General features: G+C 51.5%; 4 protein-coding genes across 10 annotated transcripts in view; all 4 read right to left on the bottom strand.

The window, feature by feature from the left end:
• The window catches only part of LOC134730083 (immunoglobulin lambda-1 light chain-like), a 266,743-nt gene that overhangs the window by 2,251 nt on the left and 236,945 nt on the right, over positions 1-27,547 (bottom strand). The gene's annotated exons all lie outside the window — the stretch shown is intronic.
• Positions 1-27,547, bottom strand: part of LOC100977273 (immunoglobulin lambda-1 light chain) — a 262,611-nt gene that overhangs the window by 5,321 nt on the left and 229,743 nt on the right. The window lies entirely within an intron of this gene.
• LOC129395163 (immunoglobulin lambda-1 light chain-like) overlaps positions 16,294-27,547 on the bottom strand; it is a 735,232-nt gene continuing 723,978 nt past the window's right edge. For 3 of the 5 annotated variants that reach the window (XM_063603083.1, XM_063603084.1, XM_063603086.1), the window contains exons 3-4: positions 18,079-18,116; positions 16,294-16,756 (exon numbers count right to left, since the gene is read on the bottom strand). In XM_063603083.1, coding sequence (XP_063459153.1) covers positions 16,437-16,756; positions 18,079-18,116 — 358 coding nt within the window. In that variant the 3' untranslated portion in view covers positions 16,294-16,436. The remainder of the gene's footprint in view (positions 16,757-18,078; positions 18,117-27,547) is intronic. The other 2 variants (XM_063603085.1, XM_063603087.1) reach the window with 1 other exon arrangement.
• The window catches only part of IGLL5 (immunoglobulin lambda like polypeptide 5), a 162,366-nt gene continuing 156,723 nt past the window's right edge, over positions 21,905-27,547 (bottom strand). Inside the window, exons 3-4 of one of the 3 annotated variants that reach the window (XM_063603089.1) lie at positions 23,941-23,975; positions 21,905-22,364 (exon numbers count right to left, since the gene is read on the bottom strand). In XM_063603089.1, coding sequence (XP_063459159.1) covers positions 22,045-22,364; positions 23,941-23,975 — 355 coding nt within the window. In that variant the 3' untranslated portion in view covers positions 21,905-22,044. Of the gene's footprint in view, positions 22,365-23,940; positions 24,060-27,547 lie in introns of all 3 variants that reach the window. The other 2 variants (XM_063603088.1, XM_034951697.4) reach the window with 2 other exon arrangements.

Below are 27,547 nucleotides of genomic sequence, written 5' to 3'. Positions count from 1 at the left end.
GGCTTGGAATGGGAATTGGGGGTTGTGGGAAGAATGACGTTGACCACAGGGACACAGACCCCACTGCAAGGCCTGAGCTCCAGCATCCTTGGCCCAGCTGTCCTGAAGGAGCAGCTCACAGATCACTGCCCAAGTCCGCCTCCTGAGCCCATGGGGACAGCTTCCTACCTATAGGCCGTGTGTGCTGGATTAGAGCTGCAATGGCCCAGAGGAGAGCTTCTCAAGGGAGGTCATAGGCCTCACTGGCAGTGTGGTTTCCTCCAGGAGCTCTACGTGTGGGGGATCTCTGCTGTCCACTTCAGCTCCCCCGGCTTACACACACACCCACATGTGTGTGCTCTGCAGTCCCCTACATGCACGGGTGACCCACACAGCCTGTGCTCTGGAGTGTCACAAGCACGGGGGGCACCCACAGTGGATGGGCACGTGCAGTATGGGGCCTGGACACACACAGCCTGGACCTGCATCCTGGTCTGGGCCCATCACCTGAAGAGCTCACACCTGGGACACACCCCTGGCACCATGCAGTCCCCAACAGTATTCCCCACAGCAAGCGCCTCCCCTGACTGCTGAGATGTGGCCTGCTGCTCCCTGATCAGAATCCCGTCCACATCTTCTCCTGTCTCCCTCTTGGCCTGGAGAGAAAACCCTGCCCCACCCTCCCATATCCAGGGGCGACCCCCTAGTCCCAAAGCCTGGAGACAGCAGGTCTCAGCTTTGCTTTGCTCATGTCCTGACCTGGGCCTGACTGCAGCCCCTTCTACCTTCCTGATCCTCCCAGAAGGATGCCCAACATGGACATGTGTGTTTATGTGCATTGTGTGTGTGTACACATGTGTGTGTATTATAGCTCAGATCCCATGCTGAGTTCTTCAGAAGAAGAATCAGCGTCACCCAAGCTCCTGGCATAACCCCAGAATCTGACTTTGAACTCACCAGTCAATTGACAACTTGTGCACAGCAGGACATTAGGCATTCATAATGGCGTCAGTGAGGAGCAGAGCCGACCCTTGTCCCCTAGGAATGTTGAATACAGCTGGGGCATCCGGTGACACGTGGGATGAGAGGCACCCAGAGGGGGATGTGGGGTGAGTGACCAGGGTCCAGGGGGTAAGCATCCCATCAGTGATTATTATAGGGAGGGCCTGTGGGGGCGGAGGGCAGGGTCCCTGGGATGACGGGAACAGAGTGTGCCCATGGAGAAGGGGAGATGCTCTAGGCTTTGATGAGGGGAAATACAGGTGGGGTGACCACATGGCCTTGGAGGGGGATGGACAAACACCTTGAGAGAGGGATGGCATCTGGACAGTGAGGGCCGAGGACAACAAGGAAGGGAGCTGAGATGTTCTCCCGGGGCCATAGGGATGTAAGGAGGGTGTGTCCCCGGGCAGCCAGAGGTGGACGTGCTCACAGGGCAGCAGGAAGCACATCAGAGACGTAGGTAAGAATGAAGATGCCTGGGTCCTTCTGAAGACTATTTCCTTGTTCTGGAACATTCTATGGGGATAAGGTGATGGAAAAAGTATGGCTCAGAGAAACATGAGGATGGTCCCAGGCTGCATTGTCACAAGTCCAAAGGATTCTGTTGATCTTTGGAGATAAAAAAATTTAGGATGGAAAGTGGATAAACAAAAATGAGCAGACAGTATGTTTTCTGATTGACAAGGAGGATATTTATTGAGGGTTTATTGGGTGTCGGCAGAAGGACTGGATGACTTGGGGTGGGAGGGAACACCTCTGCCCTGGGATCCTGCAGCTCCAGGCCCCTGTGGGTGGGGTGAGGGTCGGGGGCCTAAGAACATTCTGCATGGGCCATTGTCTTCTCCATGGTACTTTCTTTGTGCGTGACCTGGCAGCTGTAGCTTCTGTGGGACTTCCACTGCTCGGGCGTCAGGCTCAGGTAGCTGCTGGCCGCATAGTTGTTGTTGCTCTGTGTGGAGGGTGTGGTTGTCTCTATGCCCTTGGTGACTGGGGTGCCATTTTCCTTCTATGGCTCCTGGGTAGAAGTCATTTATGAGACACACCAGCATGGCCTTGTTGGCTTGGAGCTCCTCAGAGGAGGGCGGGAACAGAGTGACCAAGGGGGTGGCCTTGAGCGGACCTGCAGAATGGATGAGGGGCAGGAGGTCAGAGTCCTGGTGTCCACCTGGGGAGCCCCTGACCTCAGTGCATGAGGAGTGTTCAGGCCCCCCAGTACCAGTGCAGGACCTCTCAGATGTGGTCCACACTGTCTCAGAAGGGTGTGACATCATGTTCCTAAAAGAACTCTGTCAGTCAGAAAACCTCTGAGCTTGGCCCCTGCCCATCGCCTGTTTGGAAATCTTCCAAGGACTTGGGCTTTTGTATAGACAGTGGACCTTCAATTGCCTGGCACTGCCTCACCCTGTCATCCTGACGTGGTCCGGCTCTGGCTGTGTTCTCTGAGCTCTGTGAGCCTCTTGTTAGATTCACTCTGGAAACTTTTCTCACCTGACACAGCTGCTCTGGGTTGGGGGAGAGTGGGTCTCTCATGTAAGAGCTCTGTTTGTACCCACATCCGTCTCTCCTGGATCTTCTGCAGTGGAGTCTGGGCCTTTGCTCACCCAAGTCCCACTGTCTGTCTGTCCTGGGCTCTTTGTCTGTGGAGTCTGTGTTAGAGTCTCTCTGTGTTTAGGGCCAATCTACAGTTTTTCTGCCTTGGGATATGCCTGTCGGTGAACTCAGGGGTTCCTGCTTCTAGGGGTGCCTCCCACAGAGACCCATCAGCCACCTCCCTGAATGCCATGGCCTTTCGTGACACTTCACCTGGCTCCTTCATGTCCAGAGCCTTCCCGTCCCTCCTGACAGGGCTTCATGGGTCCCAGGCCAGCTCAGGGCTCTCTCCCTGGGAGCCCACAGAAACCTGGAGAGGCCCCTGCACCTCCTACCTTGTTCCTAGCCTGGATCCAGAGTCCCACAGTCCAGGGGACTGGGCCCTGAGACTCTGAGTTTTCATTCCCCTGTCTTGGCTCTGAGGGTTTCAGGTCCTTCTAAAGTCCACCAGGTGGTCACTCCTTTGAGCCCCTTGTTCCCTCTCCCTCATGAGATGGGGCCTCAGTTTCCCTTGCACAAAGTTCATTAGACAGAAGCCCAGGTGGGGGAGGACAGAACTGAGCAAGTTTTAGGGAAGCAGCCTGGCTCTGGCAGACAGACAGACAGATGAGTCTCAGTAGGTCATCCAGTCTAGTGCCCTACATCTGAGGTCAGAGGTGAAGGGGTCTTGGTGACCCACTGAGGTAAGAGTCTAAACAGGGAGGGGAGAGGTCCTTGACCAGGGCCTAGGCTCCAGAGAGAAAGCATCACCACAGGTCAACACAAGATACAGAAAAGAACAAAAGCAGCAGAAAATTTCCCAGTACCTTAGGGAGACCAGGGAAGGAGGGGGAAAAGACTCACCTAGGACGGTCAGCTCGGTCCCCTCACCAAACACCCAATGCTGTGACACAGGCTCATACAAAAACCCTCTCTGGATGCCTCTACCCCCAACCCCCGCTGCAGCTGTGATGGAGGAAGCTGAGGCCACAGCCCCTGGTGGCATCTGCTCATGAGGGAGTTCACACGGCTGCCACACTCACCCCCACAGAGAGAAGGGGACAGGTGACATCCTGTGACCAGCAGGATCCCTAGAAATCCTGGTTCCTGGAGGACAGTGGATTTGGTTTTCCCACCAACCATCATGCAGCCATGGGGATGAGTTTATTGGAGGGCATTGTGTCACTCGGAGTGAACTCCCATGGTCAGGGATAAGTGGTCTCCCTGGTGGAGCTGACTCGACACTGACTGCTTGGTGACGCCCTGGGGTGATGCAGAGAGTGCCCTCTCCCTCCAGGAAGAAGCTGGTTACCCTGGAGTGCAGTGTCTTGGGAAGCTTCCCATGAACCTATCTGTGACTCCAGGAGCCTCAGCCCAGCCTTCCCTGGGCTTGTCCTAGTTGGGATGGGCCTGGCCAGTGAGGCCTGGCTGGTCCCCACTGGAAATGCCAGCCCCATCCTCCAGGGTAAAATGGAAGGATCTCCTGCACCCCTCAACCTGGTCTCATTTTGGTGGGTGAGGTGGGGTAGTGGCTGCCACTGCCTTATTCAAATGTGAGGGACATAAAGGAGCTCCCGAGTGTGGTCTCCAAATATCACCTTCTGCTAAGGGAGATGAGGTCAGTGCGGGATCCCAGGCCTGGGGCAGGAAAGGGACATCATGAGACAGAACCTCTCATCCTCCGAGAAATCAGGAGCCACGGAAGCTCCTGAGGCAATGGGAGAAAATCAGATGCCACCTGAGGAGGCGCCCAGTGGGTAAATGTTTATGTTTTGTAGCCGCATTGTCATTGCAATTCAGTATAACTGCAGTGGAGCCCGCATGTCAGATGTCCTCACACGCTAGAGCTCACTCTGATACTACATTGTGCTGTGCGCCCTGGAGGATGGCTGGGCACCAGATCATCAGTTATCAAAGTGGTGAACAAAAGGGAAGAATGTACATTTTTTCTTCTTCCCAAAGCACGAAGCACACTCCTGAGCGCACAGTGCAGCTGCTGTGCCCTCCCTTCTGGAAGCCCTCATGAGAAGGAGGTGGACCGAAGTCTTGACCATCTGCCTTCCTTCTCATCTGAGGCGCGAAGTTATTGATCATCAAATGCAGCTAATGTCACTGAAAGAATGACAACACAACATGGGTGGCTTTGCTGGAAGTAGCCACGTGTCCTGGGAAGCGATTTTGCCAATGTCCAGCCTGAACCCCCTTGAGCCTCTTGATGCTAGAAACATTTTTCAGGAAAAGAGAGGTTGAGGGAAGCACTGGGTTCCTGCTCAGGGAGGTGGCGCCTGCATCCCGACTGTGGGAGGTCCCGGGACCAGCTCTCTGCTCCTGCAGCTCCTGCCTTGCCAGGGAAAGCTAGAGCAATTTGGGAGACACCTGCAGATGGAATGGGTCTAAAAACACATTCACCAATGATAACATCAAGTATTTAATCCACATAGAAATGAAATTAAACCACAAATACGCAACAGCACCACAAAGTCGACAAAAATAGACACAATGATATTCACAAGACATTTGATAAGACTCTCATTAACTATTTTTGATGTCAAGAAATCCTTGATATTCTCTCCAGTTAAGTGTGTGATGACTAGCATTTGCTTCACACCCTTGCTTGAAGGAGTAGTTTAGTTATTCTGCTGTGGGTGGGTCCGCATTATCTGAAAATGGATGATGCTGCGGACAGGCTGATGGGAACCTTGGAGTCATTACTATTCTTCTGTCTCCCTATTTTTGTGTTCAGAGATCTTCATCATAAAAATGTACAACTTATAGAGAGGGTGAAGCTTGGGGCAGTGTCTCCCATGGGCTTGAATTTTCATAGCTGTGAAATGGGTCAAACAGAGGCTGAGGGACTCTGGGCACCTGAAATTCAATTCAGCTCACGGCTGTGATTTGGGGCAGGGGTGGCTGGGACTGAGCTCCAGAGGGGCCCCTCTCTTTCTGTATCATTGTGGAAAAAGCCCCCAGGCCTTGCAGCTCTGTCCCTGTCCTGGCTGGCCACCCAGCAGCTGCTGCCATGTCCCTGATGAACCAGAAACAGTGAGGGTCCCAGCCCGGGCACTATGGATTAACCGAGCCTGCCAAGGCCTTCAAGGGACCAAATTGCCCACTGTCAGGGACCCTGGGATGAGGGTGTCTCTGAGTGAGGCTGCCGGTGCACCATGGTGCAGGGGGTGAGGGGACGGAACAACGTGAGTGACAGAGGGAGTGGGGCCTGGTGGGATGGGGGTGTTTGGGGCAGTTGAGATCCCGTGAAAGCCTGACTTTGCCTATAGATAGCCCCTAGGTCATGTTCACCCTGTGCTGACCTTGCGTGACCCAGCCTTGACTCTAGTCCAGAATGAGACTCTGACACAGACTCTCCCCGACAACCATGGGATGCCCGTTCTGTGCCTGGGATGGTGTCTTTGCTCATTTGTCTCAGTCCACAGGAGTCCTCCCCTCACACGAGCTGACCATCACAGGCTCAGCCACACACCAAGCACATACTCACTCCACCCCAGAGCCTGACTTTAGAATTGGGAACTTCATGGTTGAGATCTCAGCCACATGCTGGTTAACTTTGAACCTCACCCTAAGCCCATCTGATCATAACTGATCACCCGTGTGCCCCAGCCTCACCCCACTTTCCAGAGCTAGTGACGTGAACACCAGTATCTTGCAGAGCATCCTAGGGCTCACTAAGTTGGCTGGGATGGTGAGCAGGATTCTGGACTTCCTGTTTCCCTATTGCAGGACTTGTAAGTGTCTTTACTTAGCCACCCTGTATTGTGAAAATCTGTGAAATTCACCTGTGAGTTTCCGTTCCCAGACCTTTCCACAAGTTCCTGGTGATGGCACCACCATGGACTTCTCACCCGATAAACTGGGCACCTGGATTTTCCTCATCCTCGCTTAGAATTCAAGGAGGTTGCAAATTAAATATGAGATAAGAAATGAAGACGGACAGCAGGATTTCTGGTTGACAATGAGGATATTTATTGAGGGTTTACTGGGTGCGGGGAGAAGGGCTGGATGACTTGGAGTGGGAGGGGAGACACATGCCCTGATCCTGCAGCTCTAGGCCCCCATGGGTAGGTGAGGGTCGGGGACCTAAGAACATTCTGCAGGGGCCACTGTCTTCTCCACAGTGTTCCTTTCATGCGTGACCTGGCAGCTGTAGAGGTTGTGGGACTTCCACTGTCGAGTGCCAGTCTTAGGTAGCTGCTGGCCGCATACTTGTTGCTCTGTTTGGAGGGTGTGGTGGTCTCCACACCCTGGGTGATGGTGATGCCATCTATCTTCCAGGCCACTGTCATGGCTCTCGGGTAGAAGTCACTCATGAGACACACCAGTGTGGCCTTGTCTTGGAGCTCCCTGCCTCTGGGGTCAGAGGAGATGAAGGTGTCTCAGTGACCAGCTGAGGCATACAGGGGTCTGAATAGGGAGGAGAGAGATCAGCCTCCCAGGACCGAGGTCCCAAAGGAAACCCTGACCACAGGCTGTGGCAAGTCACAGACAAAGATCGAAATCAGAATAAAATTGTCACCAACTTGGCAGGGAAAGAAAGGGAAGAAGAGACTCATCTAAAATGATCAGCTGGGTTCCTCCACCAAATACAAAATGCGGCGACACAGGTTCATACAAAAACTCTTCCCTGGGGCCCCTAACTCCCCCTCCCCATCCCCCACCTGAAGCTATGGTGCAGGAAGCCAGACCACTGCCCCTGGAAGGCATTTGCTCAGCAGAGTCCACACACCTGCCTGCCCTTCTCAAGCTGAGATGGGACAGTCGACCAAGCGTATGCAGTAATGGGACGTCTGGAAATGGAGAGGCCTGAGGAGGTTGGTGTCTGGATCAGGTTTTCCAGGTGACTGTGACCCAGGAATGGGAATGAGCTCCTTGGAGGGCATTTGCTTCACGAAGGAGTGAAGTGACATGGAAGGGGACAGGGATTCTCTATAGGGTTGTTGTAACCCTGATCTCTTGGTGTGACTACAGGGTAAGAGCAGGAGGCGTCCTCAGGTGTCCCCAGTGAGTGCCTTAGAGGAGGGGCAGCTTGCCCCAGAGTCAGCAGTCATGGGAAGCTCCAACGTGACCACAACCACAACTCCAGGGGGTCTCATTTCCGTCCTCCTTGTGTTGTCTTAGTTTGGGATGGGTCTCACTAAGTTCTAGTATGAAATGCCAGCCTCAACCTCCAGGGAGAAGTTGGAAGCAAGCCCCTGTTACCCTTTCAGAGTCTTGTCTCATTTCTGGGTATGTCTGGAGTGTCTGACTCAAAAGGGCTGTGTGAGAAGCACCCCAAGTGTGGTCACTAAATCCCACCTCCCAGTTACGGGGACTAGTCCACTTGGGGTTAATGGGCAATTCCAGGCACAAGGCAGGAGAAAGATGTGCCCAGGACAGATTGTGAACAGAGAGCGGAAAGCCATCGAGGTCTCCTGGGTTCCTTCAGGAGGATCCTTGGGCCACCAGAGGAGGCACCGAGTGGGCCACGGTGGGTCATTGTCATCATCAATAAAATAGAACCATGGTGGACTCAAGTGAGTCACATACAGTAACATAACTTTGAGCTCACCATGAAATAATTGTTCATCTTCACGAGATGGCAGGCAACATGGTCATCATTATTAAGATGCTAAATGAAAGGAAAGACTCAACATGTCTATGCTATTTCTTACTGAAATAAGAATCACACTCCCAGAGGAGCAAAGAACATATGAGGGCACACCTTTTACAGACAGTCAGTAGAAGGAAAAGGTGGTCGAACTGAAATGCAGTCACCTTGCATCCATATACCATCTAATGGCACTGGATACAAAGTGTGAAGCCCAGCTAACGTCACAAATAGATGACCCCACATGGGAGCCCAGTAGCCAAGCGGTCTTGCTGAAAAGTCACACTGAGCCTTGTTAAACCTTTCTGGCCAAGAACCAATTTTCAGGAAACGCAGAAGCAGAGAGGAGCGCTTGTTTCCAGCTTGGGGAGGCCACAGGCTGTATCCTGACCATGGGAAGGTCCTGGGACCAACCCCCAGCTCCTGTAGCTCCTGCCTTGCAAGGAAATTAAAAATCAATGAGGAAGATACCTGCAGACAGAACAGGTCTAAAAACACAGTCACCAGTCACAATTTCAAACCATATTGAATCCTCATAGAAATGAAATGGAAAACCACAGAATAACAACAACACAAACACAGGTCTAGTGAAAGAAGCATAGGATATTTGTGAAGTATTTGATGGGAAACATTCTTTTTTTGATATGAAAGAATTAGATATTTATATTTAGGTTTGTAAGAATGTAGTTTTTTTGGGGGGTCCATATTTTTAGAGACACAAATGGAATATTTAGACTAATGGACATGATGTCTACAATTTGCTTCAAACAACTGTGTAAAAGAGGTTACTTGATTGTGGGTGGGTCAACATGAGCTGTATTATCCTCCTGTTTTTTTATTTTCTTGCTGTCAGTTTCCGTAATATCTTACAAGGCAGTAATTAGAGAGATTAGTCTTGGGACAGCACCGGGGGACATCCAGAGGGGATCCTACCCAGCAGGGCCATTGAGAAGGTGGAGATCAAAGCGGTCCTCTTTGCTATAGGGGTCTCAGCGTTCACATCTATGAAATGGGGCCAGACAGGGTAGTGGGAATCAGGACCCTTAAGTTTCCTTCTAACTTGTAGGTTGTGACTTGAGGCAGGGGTTCTATGATTAGGCTCCAAGAGGAACCCCTTCTCTGCCCCACTATGGCCCTAGAGTTCTCTGCCCTTGCAGGCTCTGTCTCAGGCCTGGCCTGGCCACCCAGCAGCTCTGGTGAAGGCACCTGCCACACCGCTGATGTGCTGGAGGCACCAAGAAGGGGCCTGACAGTGCCCAAGACTGATGAGGAGGGCTGGGAAGTGCATCTCCCAAGGCCACCTCACTCGCTGTCAGGGACCCTGGGATGATTGTGTCTCTGACATCAGGGTGTAGGTGCACATGGAGGGGCTGAACCACATGATTGAGGGAGGGAGTAGGCCCTGGTGGGGAGGGGTCTAAGGTAGCTGAGTCCCATGAAAGCTTGACCTGCCTGTAGCCCTTAAGTCACACTTACCCTGCCCTGACCTAGTGTGACCTGGCCCTGATTCTTGGGCGAGTATGATTTTGACACAGCCTCCATCAGACAACCAATGGATGCCGATTCTATGCTTGGGATGGTGCCTTTCTCATTTGACCCAGTCCACGTGAGTCCTACCCTCACACAGGCTGGCCATCATGGCTCCAGCCATAACCATAATCTAACTCTACTGCGTCCCCTGACTTTAGAATTCGAGACTCTTCATTGTTGAGATCTCAGCCCTATGCTGTCTTTCTGACCTGGCCAGTGTTAACCCTGAGCCTGACCCATTTGATCACAATGAATCATCTGTGTGCCTCAGCCTCAGCCCATGTCCCAGCAGTAGTGACATGAACACCAGTGTCTTGAAGAGCACTCTAGGGCTAAGTGGGTTGGGACACTGAATAGAATTCTTGACTTGTAAGGTTATGTAACATGAACTGTTTTCCAACTGCAGGACTTGTCAGCATCTTTCATAGCTAACGTACATTGTGAAAGTGTAAACTACACTGAAGGGTTCCATTTTCCAGCCTTTTTCATGTCTCCCTGGTGATGGCACAATCACGTAATGTTGTAATGTAATGTAAGGTGATGGCACCTAGTAAATGGTCTCCTAACTGGGTATCATGGATGGGACAGGGAAGTTCAACCCTGTTCCTGCTCTGATCTTGGCCCGGGCTCAAGGGTTTTCTGTCTCTAGCCCAAAGCAGGGGGTCCTGGGACACTCCTCGTTTCTCCCCGATGCCCTGCTCAGGGCCACCACTCTGTCCTCACTAGGCTCCACATCCTTCCCAGGTGGGCAAGAACTGCATTTCAGGGACAACTCTGCAGGGACAACTTTCTGCTCTGGAACATGGTTCCCACTGGCACAGGGAGCTCACCCGGTTTCCTGGCAGGTTGGGTGGGGTGTGGGATGACAGGGACATGGGATCTCACCTGAAACTGCCTCCTGTCCCAGAGCAGTGACCCGTCAGCACAGGCACATGACCAGACACAGACGGCACATTGGAAACTGGGTTTTAAATGATCAGGTCTTTATTGAGAAGTAAAATTGAGGAGGGTGTGGGACTGGTCTGAGCTGAGGCCAGGCTGGAGGCTCAGGGGTATGGTGGAGAGTTGGGGAAAGGGTGACTGGAAGAGGAAGGACCTTCCAGAGAGATGACTCGGGGAGGCTGTAAGCCTCCTCCCTTGGGTGACTTTCCCACTGGTTGCAGAATTCCCTCCACTGTAAACTGAGAACCCAGGGAAGGTTAGGAATTATATGTGAGAAAAGAAAAAATGAGATAAAACAAGATTTCTGATTGACAATGAGAATATTTATTGAGGGTTTATTGAGTGCAGGGAGAAGGGCTTGATGCCTTGGGGTGGGAGGAGAGACCCCTCCCCTGGGATCCTGCAGCTCTAGTCTCCCGTGGGGGGTGTGAGGGTTGAGAACCTATGAACATTCTGTAGGGGCCACTGTCTTCTCCACGGTGCTCCCTTCATGCGTGACCTGGCAGCTGTAGCTTTTGTGGGACTTCCACTGCTCGGGCGTCAGGCTCAGGTAGCTGCTGGCCGCGTACTTGTTGTTGCTTTGTTTGGAGGGTGTGGTGGTCTCCACTCCCGCCTTGACGGGGCTGCCATCTGCCTTCCAGGCCACTGTCACGGCTCCCGGGTAGAAGTCACTTATGAGACACACCAGTGTGGCCTTGTTGGCTTGAAGCTCCTCAGAGGAGGGCGGGAACAGAGTGACCGAGGGGGCAGCCTTGGGCTGACCTGCGGGGTGGATGAGGGGCAGGGGGTCAGAGTCCTGGTGTCCACCTGGGGAGCCCCTGACCTCAGTATATGATGAGGTGTTGGGGTGCCCTTGTTCAGGGGCTCTGCGTCCGAGAGTCTATGCCATGCGGAAGGATCAGGGTGTTTTCCACCGTGTCCTGATCTGCACTGGAGCTGTTTTGTCTTAGACACCTGACCACCTGTCCTGAGATCTCTCAGGGCCTTGGCCCCCCACACCGACATCTGACCCTCAGCGCCCTGACGCTGTCCCCTCCTGCCATCCTGACAGATAAAGAGAGCTCTGTGTCTCTCCTGCACAGTGAACTCTGGGGTTACTTTTCTGGCCTGGCTCCTCAGCTCTGTGGGATGCTGGGGCCTTTTGGTCCCTCAGGCTGTTCCAGCCAAATGTGTGTTCTGGAGCCCGTGTATGGGTCAAGGGCCTGGGGGGATTGGAGAGCCTGTTTGCTGTCCTGGGCTTTCTCTTATTCCATGGAGTCTTTTCTGGCATCCACCCCACGTCTCGGCTACCTGGTCATAGCAGTGGGGCTTTCACGCAGTGGACTCTGCCCCTCTGATCACCCTGGGCACAGGGGATATGTTCGAAGAGACCCAGGAGCCCACCCTTCCCTCACATCCACTCCTTTTGTGACCCTTCCCCTGGCTTTCTGGTGTCCAGAGTCTGCTTCTCCCTTCTCCCTCCTGATGGGGTTTCCTGAGTCTCAGGCTGACTCAGGGCTCAGTCCCTGGCAGCCCCCAGACACCCAGGGCAGCCCCTCCACCTCCTACCTCATTCTGGGTCTGGATTCTGGTTCTGGGTCCCAGCTCTGTGATTCCTGAGCATCAGCCCCGAGGGCACTGGGTCCTTCTAAAGTCTCCCAGGAGGTGCCTCCCTCAGACCCCTTGTTCCCAATTCCCCAGGAGATGGAACCCAAGTAACCCAAGGGCAAAGCTGTTCCGACAAGAACCCAGACTGAGGAGGCCAGAACAGAACAAGGCTTAGAGACCCAGCCTGCGCCTGTCAGACAGACAGAGAGACAGAGAGAGAGAGAGAGAGAGACAGACAGACAGACAGACAGACAGACAGACAGACGAGGCTCAGTAGGTCATTCTATCTAGTCCCCTGCCCCTGCGGTCAGAGGTGAAGTGGTTGTAGTGACCTGCTGAGGCAGGCAAGGGTCTGAACAGGGAGGGCAGAGGTCCTTGCTCAGGCCTGGGATGCAGGGAGAAAGGCTGACCACAAGTTGAGACAAGATACAGAAACAAACAAAAACAGCAGAAATTGTCCCAAGAGTGGGGAAGGAGAGGGGAGAAGAGACTCACCTAGGACGGTCAGCTTGGTCCCTCCGCCGAACACCCAACACTGTGACACAGGCTCATACAAAAACCCTCCCTGGGACGCCCCTAGCCCCAGCCCCCACTGCAGCTGTGAAGGAGGAAGCTGGGGCCAGTGGCCCTGGTGGCATCTGCTCATGAGGGAGTCCACATGGCCCCCACACTCAACCCACAGAGAGAGGGGACCGGTGACATCCTGTGACCCACAGCAGGATCCCTGGAAATCCAGGCTTCTGGAGGACACTGGGATCTTGAATTTGTTTTTTGCACCAACCATCACTCAGGCCCAGGATTGAATTTATTAGAGGGCACTAGTGTTGCTAAGGAGTGAATTTCCACAGATGGGATAGGTGGTCTCTTCTCTGCAAAGTTGAACCAACCCGTGGTTCAACTTTGGTAACACCATGGGGTGGTGCAGGAGGTGCTCCTCTCCTCCCATGGAGAGGCTGATTGCCCTAGAGTGCAGTGTTCTGGGAACCTTGGTGGGTTTCAGCCCCACCTTCTGGAGTAGTTCTAGTTGGATAGGCCTGGTCAGTGAGGCCTGGCTGGTCCCAATATGAAATGCCAGTCACATCTGTTAGGGTAACCTTGGGAGCATCCCTGCACCCCTGAATCTGGCCTCATGTTGGGCGGGACAGCTAGGGTGGAGGCTGCTGTTGTCTTTTTCAAATGGTGGACATGAGGGAGCCTCCAGAATGTGGTCTCCAAATACCACCTCTCACTAAGAGAAGGGAGATCAGTGGGGGATCCCAGGCCTGGGGCAGGAAAGACACATAAGACAAATAAGAAAGGAACATGATAAGACAGAACCTCTTATCCTCTGAGTAATCAGGAGCCATTTAATCCCCTGGGGCCATGTGAGGAAGTCTAAAGCCACTTGGGGAGACTCCCCCTGGGAAAATATTCATCATTGGTGGCCACCTGTCATCATCAATTAAATATAATGACAGTGGCTTCAAAAGCATTAGATGGCTTGAATCCTAGAGTTCACCATGAGAGAAGACATGAATTGTTCACCCTGGAAGGATGGCTGGGCCCTGGATCATCTGTGTGCAAAGGGGCTCCTTCCTAGAGCATGAAGCACACTCCTGGGTGAACAGAGCCCAGCTGCAGACCTCTGACATCACAGACACTCTGCAGCACTCATGAGAAGGAGGTGAACTGAAGCCTCAACCCTCTGCCTTCCTTCCCTTCTGAGAGATGTAGCTATTGACCATCCTATGCAGCTAACATTACTACAAGAGTGGCAATCTGACATGGGTGACTCTGCTGGTAGCAGCCCCCTGTCCTTGCAAGCTATTTTGAAATGTCCAATCTGAATCAAGTTAATCCCCTTCATGCTAGAATCATTTTCCAGGAAAATAAAAGCTGAGGGAAGCCCTAGGTTCCTGCTCCAGGAGGCGTGGCTATATAGCAGCCAGGGGAAGGTCTCCAGACAGCTCTCAGCTCCTGCAGCTCCTGCCTTGCCGGGAGGCTCTAGAGCAATTGAGGAAATATTCACCAGTGACAACCAGCCTGATGGCACATGCACCTATCACCATTTGATGTCATATTGCTCCTCATATAAACTTCAACCCCCAAATACCAACAGCACCAACATGTAACTAAGCCAAAGCACTTCTGGTGTTTCTGATGCATTTGAGGAGACCCTGCTTATTTCTCGATATTAGGGAATTAGTGATAATTTCTATTTAGGTTTGGTAGTGATATTATAGTTATTTTAAGGTCCATGTCATTCCAGGACAGTAATGGAGTACTTACAGCTGAACAGATCTGATGTCTTGTATTTCTTTCTAAATGTTGTGTAAGGGAGAATTTATTTTGCTGTGGGTGGGTCGGCATCATCTGTGAATTGCTTATTTTGAGTGCTGGGTGATGAGAACATGGGACACTGTTATTTTTCTGTTTCCTTATTTATATGTTCAGAGTTCTTCATAATATAAACTTATGACACAGGTCAGTCTTTGGACAGCTGCTGGGTGTGAAGTAGACCTTGGCCTTGTACCCTGCAGGCCTACGGAACTGGCCCTTCTTGGGTGGTCTTAGTTTTCTCATTTGTGAAATGGGCTTAGACAGGGACTGTGGCCACTAGAACCTTTTAGCCTTCTTCTAATTCAGAGTCTGGGATTTGGATCAGGGGTGGCTGTGATCAAGCACCAAGGGGCCATTTCTCTGCCTCATTGTGACTGCAGAGCTTCCTGTCTTTGCGGGCTCTGTCCCTGGCCTGTCGGGACCACCCAGCAGCTCTGGTGAACTCAGCTGCCACATTCCTGATGTGCTGGAGGCAGAGACAGGGAGTCTAAGTTTGCGTGGGCAGTAAGAACACACAGTCATCCAGGGCCTCCATAGAGGTTTGGGTAGGAAGGCTCCACCACTGTGACCAAGGGAGGGAGAAGGTCCCAGTGGGCAGGAGGGTTTGGGGGAGCTGAGTGTTCATGGATGCCTGACCTTGCCTGTAGCCCTCTGTCTGCATTCACACAGCCCTGACCCAGCCTGGCCCAGCTCCAACTCTTGTCATGAATTTGACACGGCCTCCTTCACTCCTCGAGCCTGACCCTGAGCCTGTAGCCATCTTATCATACACCCATAACATCTTTGTTCTTAAATCTCACTTTATGTTTCATAAACTACTTCCATGACATACTAGTATCTTGCAGAATATTATGGGGCTTTTAGAGGTGCCAGATGGATAAATGTGACTTTACATAAGCTAAGCTTTACCATAGGAAATTATTTCCCTAGTAGAGAACTTTTCATTGCCTTTACTTGGCTAACGTGCATTGTCAAGTCTAGGAAATGCACCTGTATGTTTCATTCTCCAAGGCTTCTCAGGACATCCTGGTGGCAGCACAAGTATGGACTCCTTTCCTGCTAAACGGTCTCGTGTGGAATGGGGATTTTCAACTGTGTTCCTGCTGAGACCATGACATTGACTCATAGGTGCTCTTCACCCTTACTTCTGCCTCTAGCCCACATCTGGGCTCCCCAGAGACCCCTTCACTTCTCCTGATTTCCCTCTCCGGACTGTCATGCATCCTGATGCTGGGCCATGGTATTTCCCAGTTTGGCAAGAGCTACAGCCCACCAGATGCTTGCAGGACAATATGAAGCTCTGGATCATGGATTCCCCTGACACAGAGAGCTCACCAGAGTCACTGGCTTGTTGCATAGGGTCAGGGATGCCATGGCAGGGACCTGGCATCTGACCAAGAGCGGACCTATCCCCTGTCCCGGACCAGCAACTCTTTAGCCCAGAGACCGGAGCAGACACAGAAGGCATGCGAGAAGTGCCGTGTGATGCGTGGTTAGGTTTCTATTGAAAGGCAGAATCTAGGAGAGTGTGACACCCCCCTGGTCCCAGCCAGGCCAGGCTGGTGGCTCAGGGGTACAGTGGAGAGCTGAGGAAGGGGTGTCTGGGTGAGGAAGGCCTTACCTGCAGAGATGCCCAGGGAACTGAGAACCCCTTCACATAGGCAACTTTCCCACTGGGTTCAGGGTTCTTTCCACCCCAAATTGAGAACCCAGGAAAGGCTAGGAATTATATGTGAGAAAAGAAAAAATGAGATAAAACAAGATTTCTGATTGACAATGAGAATATTTATTGAGGGTTTATTGAGTGCAGGGAGAAGGGCTTGATGCCTTGGGGTGGGAGGAGAGACCCCTCCCCTGGGATCCTGCAGCTCTAGTCTCCCGTGGAGGGGGTGTGAGGGTTGAGAACCTATGAACATTCTGTAGGGGCCACTGTCTTCTCCACGGTGCTCCCTTCATGCGTGACCTGGCAGCTGTAGCTTTTGTGGGACTTCCACTGCTCGGGCGTCAGGCTCAGGTAGCTGCTGGCCGCGTACTTGTTGTTGCTTTGTTTGGAGGGTGTGGTTGTCTCCACTCCCGCCTTGACGGGGCTGCTATCTGCCTTCCAGGCCACTGTCACGGCTCCCGGGTAGAAGTCACTTATGAGACACACCAGTGTGGCCTTGTTGGCTTGAAGCTCCTCAGAGGAGGGCGGGAACAGAGTGACCGAGGGGGCAGCCTTGGGCTGACCTGCGGGGTGGATGAGGGGCAGGGGGTCAGAGTCCTGGTGTCCACCTGGGGAGCCCCTGACCTCAGTATATGATGAGGTGTTGGGGTGCCCTTGTTCAGGGGCTCTGTGTCCGAAGGTCTATGCCAGGCAGAGGGGTCAGGGTGTTTTCCACTATGTCCTGATCTGCACCGGGAGCTGTTTTACCTTAGACACCTGACCACCTGTCCTGAGATCTCTCAGGGCCTTGGCCCCCCACACCGACATCTGACCCTCAGCGCCCTGACCCTGTCCCCTCCTGCCATCCTGACAGATAAAGAGAGCTCTGTGTCTCTCCTGCACAGCGAACTCTGGGGTTACTTTTCTGGCCTGGCTCCTCAGCTCTGTGGGATACTGGGGCCTTTTGGTCCCTCAGGCTTTTCCAGCCAAATGTGTGTTCTGGAGCCTGCGTATGGGTCAAGGGCCTGGGGGGATCGGAGAGCCTGTCTGCTGTCCTGGGCTTTCTCTTATTCCATGGAGTCTTTTCTGGCATCCACCCCACATCCCGGCTACCTGGTCATAGCAATGGGGCTTTCACGCAGTGGACTCTGCCCCTCTGATCACCCTGGGCACAGGGGATATGTTCTGAAGAGACCCAGGAGCCCGCCCTTCCCTCACATCTACTCGTTTGGTGACCCTTTCCATGGCTTTCTGGTGTCCAGAGTCTGCTTCTCCCTTCTCCCTCCTGACGGGGTTTCCTGAGTCTCAGGCTGACTCAGGGCTCAGTCCCTGGCAGCCCCCAGACACCCAGGGCAGCCCCTCCACCTCCTACCTCATTCTGGGTCTGGATTCTGGTTCTGGGTCCCAGCTCTGTGATTCCTGAGCATCAGCCCCGAGGGCACTGGGTCCTTCTAAAGTCTCCCAGGAGGTGCCTCCCTCAGACCCCTTGTTCCCAATTCCCCAGGAGATGGAACCCAAGTAACCCAAGGGCAAAGCTGTTCCGACAAGAACCCAGACTGAGGAGGCCAGAACAGAACAAGGCTTAGAGACCCAGCCTGCGCCTGTCAGACAGACAGAGAGACAGAGAGAGAGAGAGAGAGAGACAGACAGACAGACAGACAGACAGACAGACAGACGAGGCTCAGTAGGTCATTCTATCTAGTCCCCTGCCCCTGCGGTCAGAGGTGAAGTGGTTGTAGTGACCTGCTGAGGCAGGCAAGGGTCTGAACAGGGAGGGCAGAGGTCCTTGCTCAGGCCTGGGATGCAGGGAGAAAGGCTGACCACAAGTTGAGACAAGATACAGAAACAAACAAAAACAGCAGAAATTGTCCCAAGAGTGGGGAAGGAGAGGGGAGAAGAGACTCACCTAGGACGGTCAGCTTGGTCCCTCCGCCGAATACCACACACCGTGACACAGGCTCATACAAAAACCCTCCCTGGGACGCCCCTAGCCCCAGCCCCCACTGCAGCTGTGAAGGAGGAAGCTGGGGCCAGTGGCCCTGGTGGCATCTGCTCATGAGGGAGTCCACATGGCCCCCACACTCAACCCACAAAGAGAAGGGGACCGGTGACATCCTGTGACTCACAGCAGGATCCCTGGAAATCCAGGCTTCTGGAGGACACTGGGATCTTGAATTTGTTTTTTGCACCAACCATCACTCAGGCCCAGGATTGAATTTATTAGGGAGCATCAGTATCGCTAAGGAGTGAATTTCCACAGATGGGATAGGTGGTCTCTTCTCTGCAAAGTTGAACCAACCCATGGTTCAACTTTTGGTAACACCATGGGGTGGTGCAGAGGGTGCCCCTCTCCTCCCATGGAGAGGCTGATTGCCCTAGAGTGCAGTGTTCTGGGAACCTTGGTGGGTTTCAGCCCCACCTTCTGGAGTAGTTCTAGTTGGATAGGCCTGGTCAGTGAGGCCTGGCTGGTCCCAATATGAAATGCCAGTCACATCTGTTAGGGTAACCTTGGGAGCATCCCTGCACCCCTGAATCTGGCCTCATGTTGGGTGGTTCAGCTGGGGTGGTGGCTGCCGTTGTCTTTTTCAAATGGGGGACATGAGGGAGCCTCCAGAATGTGGTCTCCAAATACCACCTCTCACTAAGGGAAGGGAGATCAGTGGGGGATCCCAGGCCTGGGGCAGGAAAGACACATAAGACAAATAAGAAAAGAACATGATAAGACAGAACCTCTTATCCTCTGAGTAATCAGGAGCCATTTAATCCCCTGGGGCCATGTGAGGAAGTCTAAAGCCACTTGGGGAGACTCCCCCTGGGAAAATATTCATCATTGGTGGCCACCTGTCATCATCAATTAAATATAATGACAGTGGCTTCAAAAGCATTAGATGGCTTGAATCCTAGAGTTCACCGTGAGAGAAGACATTAATTATTCACCCTGGAAGGATGGCTGGGCCCTGGATCATCTGTGTGCAAAGGGGCTCCTTCCTAGAGCATGAAGCACACTCCTGGGTGAACAGAGCCCAGCTGCAGACCTCTGAATTCACAGATGCTCTGCAGCACTCATGAGAAGGAGGTGAACTGAAGCCTCAACCCTCTGCCTTCCTTCCCTTCTGAGGGATGTAGCTATTGACCATCCTATGCAGCTAACATTACTACAAGAGTGAGAATCTGACATGGGTGACCTCGCTGTTAGCAGCTCCCTGTCCTTGGAAGCTATTTTGCAATGTCTAGTCTGAATCCAGTTAAGTCCCTCCATGCTAGAACCATTTTGCAGGGAAAAAAAAAGAAGTAGATGATAGCCCTGGGTTCTTGTTTTGGGAGGTGTGGCTGTATTCCAACTGTGGGAAGGTCCCCGGACAGCTCTCAACTCCTGCAGCTCCTGCCTTGCCAGGCAGCACTAGAGCAACTTAGGAGATATTCACCAGTGACAACCAGCCTGACAGCACATGCGCCCATCACCATTTGATGCCTTATTGAATTCTGAAATAAACCACCAAAAACCCCAAAATAACCACAGCACCAACACTTAACTAAGTCAATACGCTTCTGGCATTTGTGAGGGATTTGAGGAGCCCGTGATTATTTCTTGATATTAGGGAATTAGTGATAATTTCTATTTAGGTTTGGTAATAATATTGCAGTTATTTTTAAGCCCATATCTTTCCAGTATAGAAATGGGATATTTACAGCTGAAAAGATGTGATGTCTGGTATTGTGTAATGGAGGGGTTATTCTGCTATGGGTGGGTCAGTAATGTCTGTGAATTGCTTATTTGGGGGGCTGGGTGATGGGAACTTGGGGGCATTATTATTTCTCTGTCTCCTTATGTATGTGTTCAAAGTTTTCCTTAATGGAAACTTATAACACAGTGAAAGGAGGTTAGGCAGCTGCTGGGGTTGGCCTTGTACCCAGCAGGACTATGGATCTGGCCCTTGGTCATCTCAGTTTTCCCCTCCATGAAATGGGCTCAGACAGGTGCTGTGGCAACTAGAACCCTCAAGCCTCCTTCTAATGAGAGGCTGGGATTTGAATCAGGGGTGGCTGTGATCAAGCTCTAAGGGGCTCTTTCTTTGCCTCATTGTGACTGCAGAGATTCCTGTCTTTGCAGGCTCTGTCCCTGGCCTGTTGGGATCACCCAGAAGCTCTGGTGAAGGCAGCTGCTACGTCTCTGATGTGCTGGAGGCAGAGACAGGGGGTCTGAGAGTACCCAGGCACTGAGGACTCTCCAAGACAGCTGGGGTCTCCACACCCAGGAGGCTGACATCATCTGCTGTCAGAGACACTGGAATGAGTGTCTCTGAGATGAGGCAGCAGGTGTACATGGGATGGGGTGGGGAGGCTGCGCCACCATGAGCTATGGAGGGAGAGGGTGCTCTGCGGGCAGGAGGGTTTGTGGGATCTGACTCCTAGTGGAGGCCAGGCCTTGCCTGGAGCCGTCAGCCCACATTCACTCAGCTCTTATCCAGTCTGACCCAGCCCTGAATCTCATCCTGAATTCAACTCTGATTAGCCTCCCCCAGGCAATCAATAGATGCAGAGTTTGAGCTTGGATTGGTGACTTCTCATTTTCCCAATTTCCCCACATCCTCCTGCTCCGGCAGACTGACCATCATCAAGCTCCAGCCACAAACCAATCAGAAATTAACTCTACCTGGGCCTGACTTAGTGGTCCACACCCTTCATGCTTGACATCCAGCCCCACGCTAGTGTTAACTTTGAGCCTGATCCCCAACCCACAGCCATGTGATCATATACCCGTAACATCATGTGCATCAACCTCACCCCATATTCCACAAACTAGTTCCAGGAAACGCTGGTATCTTTCAGAGTGTTTTGGGTCTTCTGAAGGTGAAGAAGGAGATCAACATGCTTTTGGATATGCTGTGGCTCATCATATTAAACTGGTTCCCTAGTGCAGGACTTGTCAGTATGTTTACTTAGCCAATGTGCATTGTACAAGTCTTAGAAAGACACTTGCATGTTTCCTTTCCCAATGTTTTTACAAGTTCCCAGTGGCAGCACAGTTATTTATCCCTCACCCAGTAAACACTCTCCTGACTGGTTCCTCGTATGCAATGGGGAATTTCACCTTCTGTTCCTGCTGAGACCATGGCCTTGAGTCAAGGGTGTCCTTTTTCCATTATTGCTGCCTCTAGCCCTCATCTGGTCTCCGGGGACCCCCTTCATTTCTCCTGAATCTCCCCACAGGGTGCCAGCAAACCTCTCACTGGGCCCCTGTCCCTTCCCAGGTGGGCAAGGACTGCAGGACAATTTTGTGCCTTGGATTGCAGTTCCCACTGGCACAGGGAGCTCACCCGGTTCCCTGGCAGGTTGGGTGGGGTGTGGGATGACGGAGACATGGGATCTCACCTGGAACTGCCCCCTGTCCCTGAGCAGCGACCCTTCAGCCCAGACACATGACCAGACAGAGACTGCACATTAGAAATGCTGGGTTTTACATGATCAGGTATTTATTGAGAAGTAAAATTTAGGAGGGTGTGGGACTGGTCTGAACTGATGCCAGACTGGTGGCTCAGGGGTACAGTGGAGAGTTGGAGAAGGGGTGACTGGGAGAGGAAGGACCCTCTGGGGAGATGACTCAGGGAGGCTGTGAGCCTCCTCCCTTGGGTGATTTTCACACTGGGTGCAGAATTCCCTGTACCCCACACTGAGAACCCCGGGGAGGCTAGCAATTTATGTGAGAAAAGAAAAAAGGAGATAAAACAAGATTTCTGGTTGTCAATGAGGATATTTATTAGGGTTTCCTGAGTGCAGGGAGAAGGGCTGGATGACTTGGGATGGGGAGAGAGACCCCTCCCCTGGGATCCTGCAGCTCCAGGCTCCCGTGGGTGGGGTGAGAGTTGGGAACCTATGAACATTCTGTAGGGGCCACTGTCTTCTCCACGGTGCTCCCTTCATGCGTGACCTGGCAGCTGTAGCTTCTGTGGGACTTCCACTGCTCAGGCGTCAGGCTCAGGTAGCTGCTGGCCGCGTACTTGTTGTTGCTCTGTTTGGAGGGTGTGGTGGTCTCCACTCCCGCCTTGACGGGGCTGCCATCTGCCTTCCAGGCCACTGTCACAGCTCCCGGGTAGAAGTCACTGATCAGACACACTAGTGTGGCCTTGTTGGCTTGAAGCTCCTCAGAGGAGGGCGGGAACAGAGTGACTGTGGGGTTGGCCTTGGGCTGACCTGTGTGGACAGGGAAGGGGGTGAGAGAGGGCAGACAGAACACCGGGGTGTTGTGGAGCCCCTCTCTCTGTCTAAAGTCTCTGGGAAGGTTCACAGTGTGGCCATCCGGTCCACCCAGGGTTCTCTCCTCTTCTTTCCCCATCCTTTCCACTCATGCCCTGTGGAGAGCAGACAGCTCTGTGCCTTCCTAGGAGCCCTCCCAAGTCACCTTTCGCAGGTGTCCTGGCCCAGCCCCTCTCCTCTACAGCCTCAATTTCTCCATATACCCAGGGCAGGCTGTGTTCCTTCTTCTCTGATCTCTGGAGTCTGAGTTTAGAATCTGGCCTTGACCCCTGGATCCCTCATTTCCATCCCTATACCCCCCTCCATCACCCACTTTATTCTTCCAGGACCTAGAGCCTCCTCCGTGAACTGTGGGTCCCCTGCTCATCCTGTAGGACTGTCCTGGCAGGCAGTGTGTGGGGAGACCCAAGCCTGCTTTGAACTGGAGCTTCCTATCCCTCACAGGCACCGGGCTCTGCCCCAGCCCAGCCCACTCGGCTCTCCTGGCAAGGAGTGGGCTCCACCTAGACAAGCCTCAGGGCTCCTCTGAGGCTCTGAGATGCTTCCTGTCTCCACAAGCCCGACCACAGAACCCTTCACCTCAGCTGTTCCTGGGGCTGCTCCCACAGACTATGAGACTCAGCAGCCCCCAGGCCCACCCCAGCAGCCTCTGATGACCCCAAACTTCACCTGGTAGCCATGGAGTTCTCTGCACCCCTCATTCACTCCTCTCTGGTCATTTCCTAAGTCTAACATGCCCTTTGAGGAAGGCAGGAGGCCGATCCGTGAACAGAGAGACACTGGGCCCCAGAGGTGACAGGGCTCCAGGGACAGACACATCTCTGCCCTAAGAGACTGTCTCCTTTCTGGTGACTGTCCTGGGAGGGTTGGATTCTGGCACCTCACCCAGTCTCACCTGTCCCTCTGTGTCCCCATGTCCTCATGACCCAGCACAGGCCACAGAGCTGCAGCCTAGACCCACAGCCCTCTCTGTGCCCTCCATTGGTCTCCCCTTGGGGTGACCTCTGTGTCACCAGGCCGTGTGGCCCTCCCAGGCTGGATTGGCATCCAGTCCTCAGCCTAGACCCTCAGCTGTTCTTGGGGCTGCTCCCCTAGACTATGAGACTCAGCAGCTCCCAGGCCCACCCCAGCAGCCTCTGTCCTTGACCCCAGGAGTCACTGGGCAATGTCCCTAAGGACACTGCAGGGCCCCTCATCAGAACCAGCCTCTGTCCCTCACTCAGACATCTGCCCTGGAAGAGAGGAGGAGCCCTGACCCTGCCCAATCCCAGCTCAGGCCCCGGGACCAGGCTGCATCCAGCTGTTGGAGCCTGAAGGCGGCTGCTCCCACTGTGGAGGCCCTTCCTGCCGGTTACCCGGAGACTAATGCACCTCCTCCAGGCCCCATGGAGAAAGGTAAGGGTCAGTGCTTAAGGCTGGGAGGACAGAGGGGAGGAAGCCCCAGAGAGAGAAAACAGATTTTCCAGGGACAGCAGAGGGTGAGACAGGCTGGGAAAGGTTGAGAGCCACTTACCTAGGACGGTGACCTTGGTCCCAGTTCCGAAGACATAACACAGTGACTGAGGCTCAGACCAAAACCCCCGGGGCCAGCACCTGGGGTCTGCTCTCTGGGGGCTGGGCTGGAGCAGGAGCCTGCTGGGCATGACGGGCACAGGGTTGCAGTGGGCGGGGCTGGGACCTAGACATGAGGCAGGGGGGTGGCCAGCCCCCTAGAGGTGTCCCTGTGCCTGTCTCCTGTCCAAGGCAAGTGCCACCACACACAGCCTTGGAGTCACCCCAGTGTGTGTCTTTCCTCTCTGAGGCTGTCGGTGCTGATGACAACACTGGGACCCATAGGTCCCAGTAGCTCCCTGAGTGACACATCCCCTCCTGTGCAGTGTGGCAGAGGAGTGCTGAGTTGGCTTGGACCTGTCCAACCTCGTCTGGCCTCATTTAAAGGGCCTCTGAGTCCCCCACACAAGTGTCCCCAGTGAAGCCAGGCTGGCTTTCTCCCTGGATTGAGAGCACTGGGTCATTCCTGACTCAAGTGGAGATTCCTCTGCTTTCTACCTATGGAGACGCGGTTCAGTCCCACTTAGTGCATGAAGCTTTTTCTGATCTCTGAGATCATTCTGTCTACCCATCCATCCAATTGTCCATCCAGCTATTCATCTGTTCATCTGTTTGTCCATCAATCTATCATCCATCCATCCATCCGTCCATCCATGCATCTGTCCACTCATTCATCCGACAACAGCTCCCAAGCACCCATCTGTGTCAGGTACTGTATTTATGCTGGGACATGGCAGGATCCCCTGGCTCTCAGCCTCATCTCTCCCTCAGATCTCTCTGGTTAAGGCCAACAGTCCTTTGCCCCAGTTCAGTCTGCAGTTCTTCCCCATCCCCTTATGTCTCTGCAAGAAGGTTTTCTTTCTAGTCACTCTCCCCTCCTTGGTGTCTGAGACTGCCCCCTCTCCTCCTCCTTGGCTTCCCTTTCTACCAGGCCCATGCCCAACTGCTGACTCCCAGATCCCCACCCTGGGTTCTGCTCTCTGTATTCTCCTAATTTTCTCTGCATCTGACCCTCATTGTGCACACTCACAACTGTCCAGGGGTCTTAGATCCCTATTTCCAGCCCTTACCTCTCTTCTTGGCTCCAGATTCACATATATTCTGCCTCCTCAACCTATGTCTGCTTGGATGCCCTGTAGACACCTCCAACTCAACAGATCACAACTAAACTTATTTCTGTATAACTTGCTCCTCCACAGAGTCCTCACTTCAGCAAGTTACTCTTCAAGCCAGAGGCCTGGGGACATCGCAGAATGCCTTCCCCTCATTGTATTGCCCTCTGTCCTAGACATGCTAGCATGACACAAGATACTATTAACATCCTACAGAGAAAAAGAAAAACACCCAGGTCACACTCTAAGAGTTTATGATGGCAACAATCCTCAGGTTTTTCCAAATCTGATTTTATTCCCCAAGGCAATTTATTCACATTGGAAGATACCCATTGTGACGGGGCCAGCAACTTTCATCTTAGCAGCAGCTTGTATTTAATACATTTGTATTTAAGACATGTGCAGAAGATTTTTGAAACAGAATTTAATATAATAGTAATATAAATTCAACACTTGTTTCTCATATGAAGAAAGCAAACATTTAGCCTTTTATTAAGTTACTGAAGAAAATTTTCTTAACTCAGTGAAGAATATCTCCCCAAATTTACAGCAACCTTCATATTTAAAGGCAAAACATTTAAAGAATCAGAAACAAGGCAAGGTTGTCTAGTCTCACTTTTATTATTCAGCATATTGTATAGATTCCAGCCAATGAAATGACATAAAAGGGGGAGAGAAGGAGGTATATATATTACAGAAAAAGAGAGAAAATTGTTCTTGGCAAATGGTGTGATAGTTAACTAAACACACACACACACACACACACACACACACACACACACAGAGAATCAGCTGAAGAACTGCTGGAATTAATACAAGAGTTAAAGTGTCTGGATACAAGAGCAACATACAAAAGTTAATAGGGTTCCTTGCTATAGAAACAGTAATCATTTACGATATAAAATTGTGAAAAAATTTATAACTTCAATAAAATTATATTTACAAACCCTTTATAAATAAAAAACAAAGTGTGCAAGATTTGCATGAATAAAATATTAAACCACTTCTCTGAGTGAATGGAGAGTACATCATGTCTCTGAACAAAAACACTGAGCATTATAAAGATAGCAGTTCTCAAATTAATCCCATATTCTGTGATATTACCACATAACACAAGAATGATTTTTGAAAATTAGAGAACCAATTCTGCAGTCCAACTCTAAGAATGACAGATAATAGATATGACTATTTTGAGAAAAAGTAACAATGACAGGTTCTTTCCCTACCAGTTACTGAACATACCATAAAGCTAAAATAATCAAAACAGGGTGGGCGCAGGAATAGCTCAATAAACCAAGAGAACCACAGAAAGAATGTAATAAATCAGTAATGTAGTAGTTGAGAAAAGTTGCATTTATATTCAACAAATGTGTGATGATTGGCTTTCCTATTTGGAAAAGAAGGTCTTATTCCTACATCCACAAAAATAAACTCCAGGGGAAGTAAAGAAAAAAAAATAAAACACCAATACACCAAAAGTACCAGAATAAAACAGAAAAATGACTTTATAATATTGAAATAAAGACAACTTCCTACACATGGTGGAGGTCACAGAAACCATAAAGAAAAGATTAAACCAGTTCGACACATAAAAATTTACCACAGTTTTATGGTGGGAGACCCCATAAACAAAAGACCCGTAAAACAGACCAGGGAAAAATATTTACAATACATACACTAAACAAGTGGTTAAAATCCCAAATATATCCCAATATGTTATTGATATATAAAAAGATGAAAGCAACTGAATGGAAAGGCGGGCAACATGATGACCAGTTAATTCACAGATGAAATAAAACCAATAAATAAAAATATAAAGAATAATTTCACCACTAATAAAATACACAATAAAACCATAAACACATTCAATTTTTTGCTCATCAGATGGGCAGAATATAAAAAGATCAACAATTTTGCATTATTGGTAAGAATGTAGGAGCAAAGGCACTACCATTCACCGGAGTGAGTGGACACAGACTTTTGGAAACACTACCTATAAGATTTCAAAAGTACATTCTTTCTGATCCAGCAATTCCACTTTTAGGCATCTATCCTGGGGAGATATATAAGTGCACTTTGTATACATACACACACACACACACACACACACACACACAAATTTCCACTGCAGCATCATTTGTCATTTAGATTTTTTAGTGGAAATAAATTCTGGCTCATCTAAACTTTGCTTATAACACAAAGTTTATAAGCAGTGAATGTGGTTAATCCATATGGACTGATACAGAAAGTGTCAATAATAGATTAAAAGTTGGTAATATGCAGAATATGGCTCTTACTTTTGCAAAATAAAATCCCAACACCAACTGTGTGTGTGTGTGTGTGTTTTCAGGGACACACACACACACAGGAAAAGTTCTGGAAGTATATTGACCAACCTGACAGTGGCTATCTCTGGGAAGAAGTGGGAGATGGTAAGCAGAAGCACTTGCTTTTACT

The sequence above is a fragment of the Pan paniscus genome, chromosome 23 (genome assembly GCF_029289425.2).
Source record: "Pan paniscus chromosome 23, NHGRI_mPanPan1-v2.0_pri, whole genome shotgun sequence".
Lineage (NCBI taxonomy): Eukaryota > Metazoa > Chordata > Mammalia > Primates > Hominidae > Pan > Pan paniscus.
The sequence above is the reverse complement of the archived record's forward strand: the minus strand, read 5'-3'. Positions and strand labels throughout refer to the sequence as shown.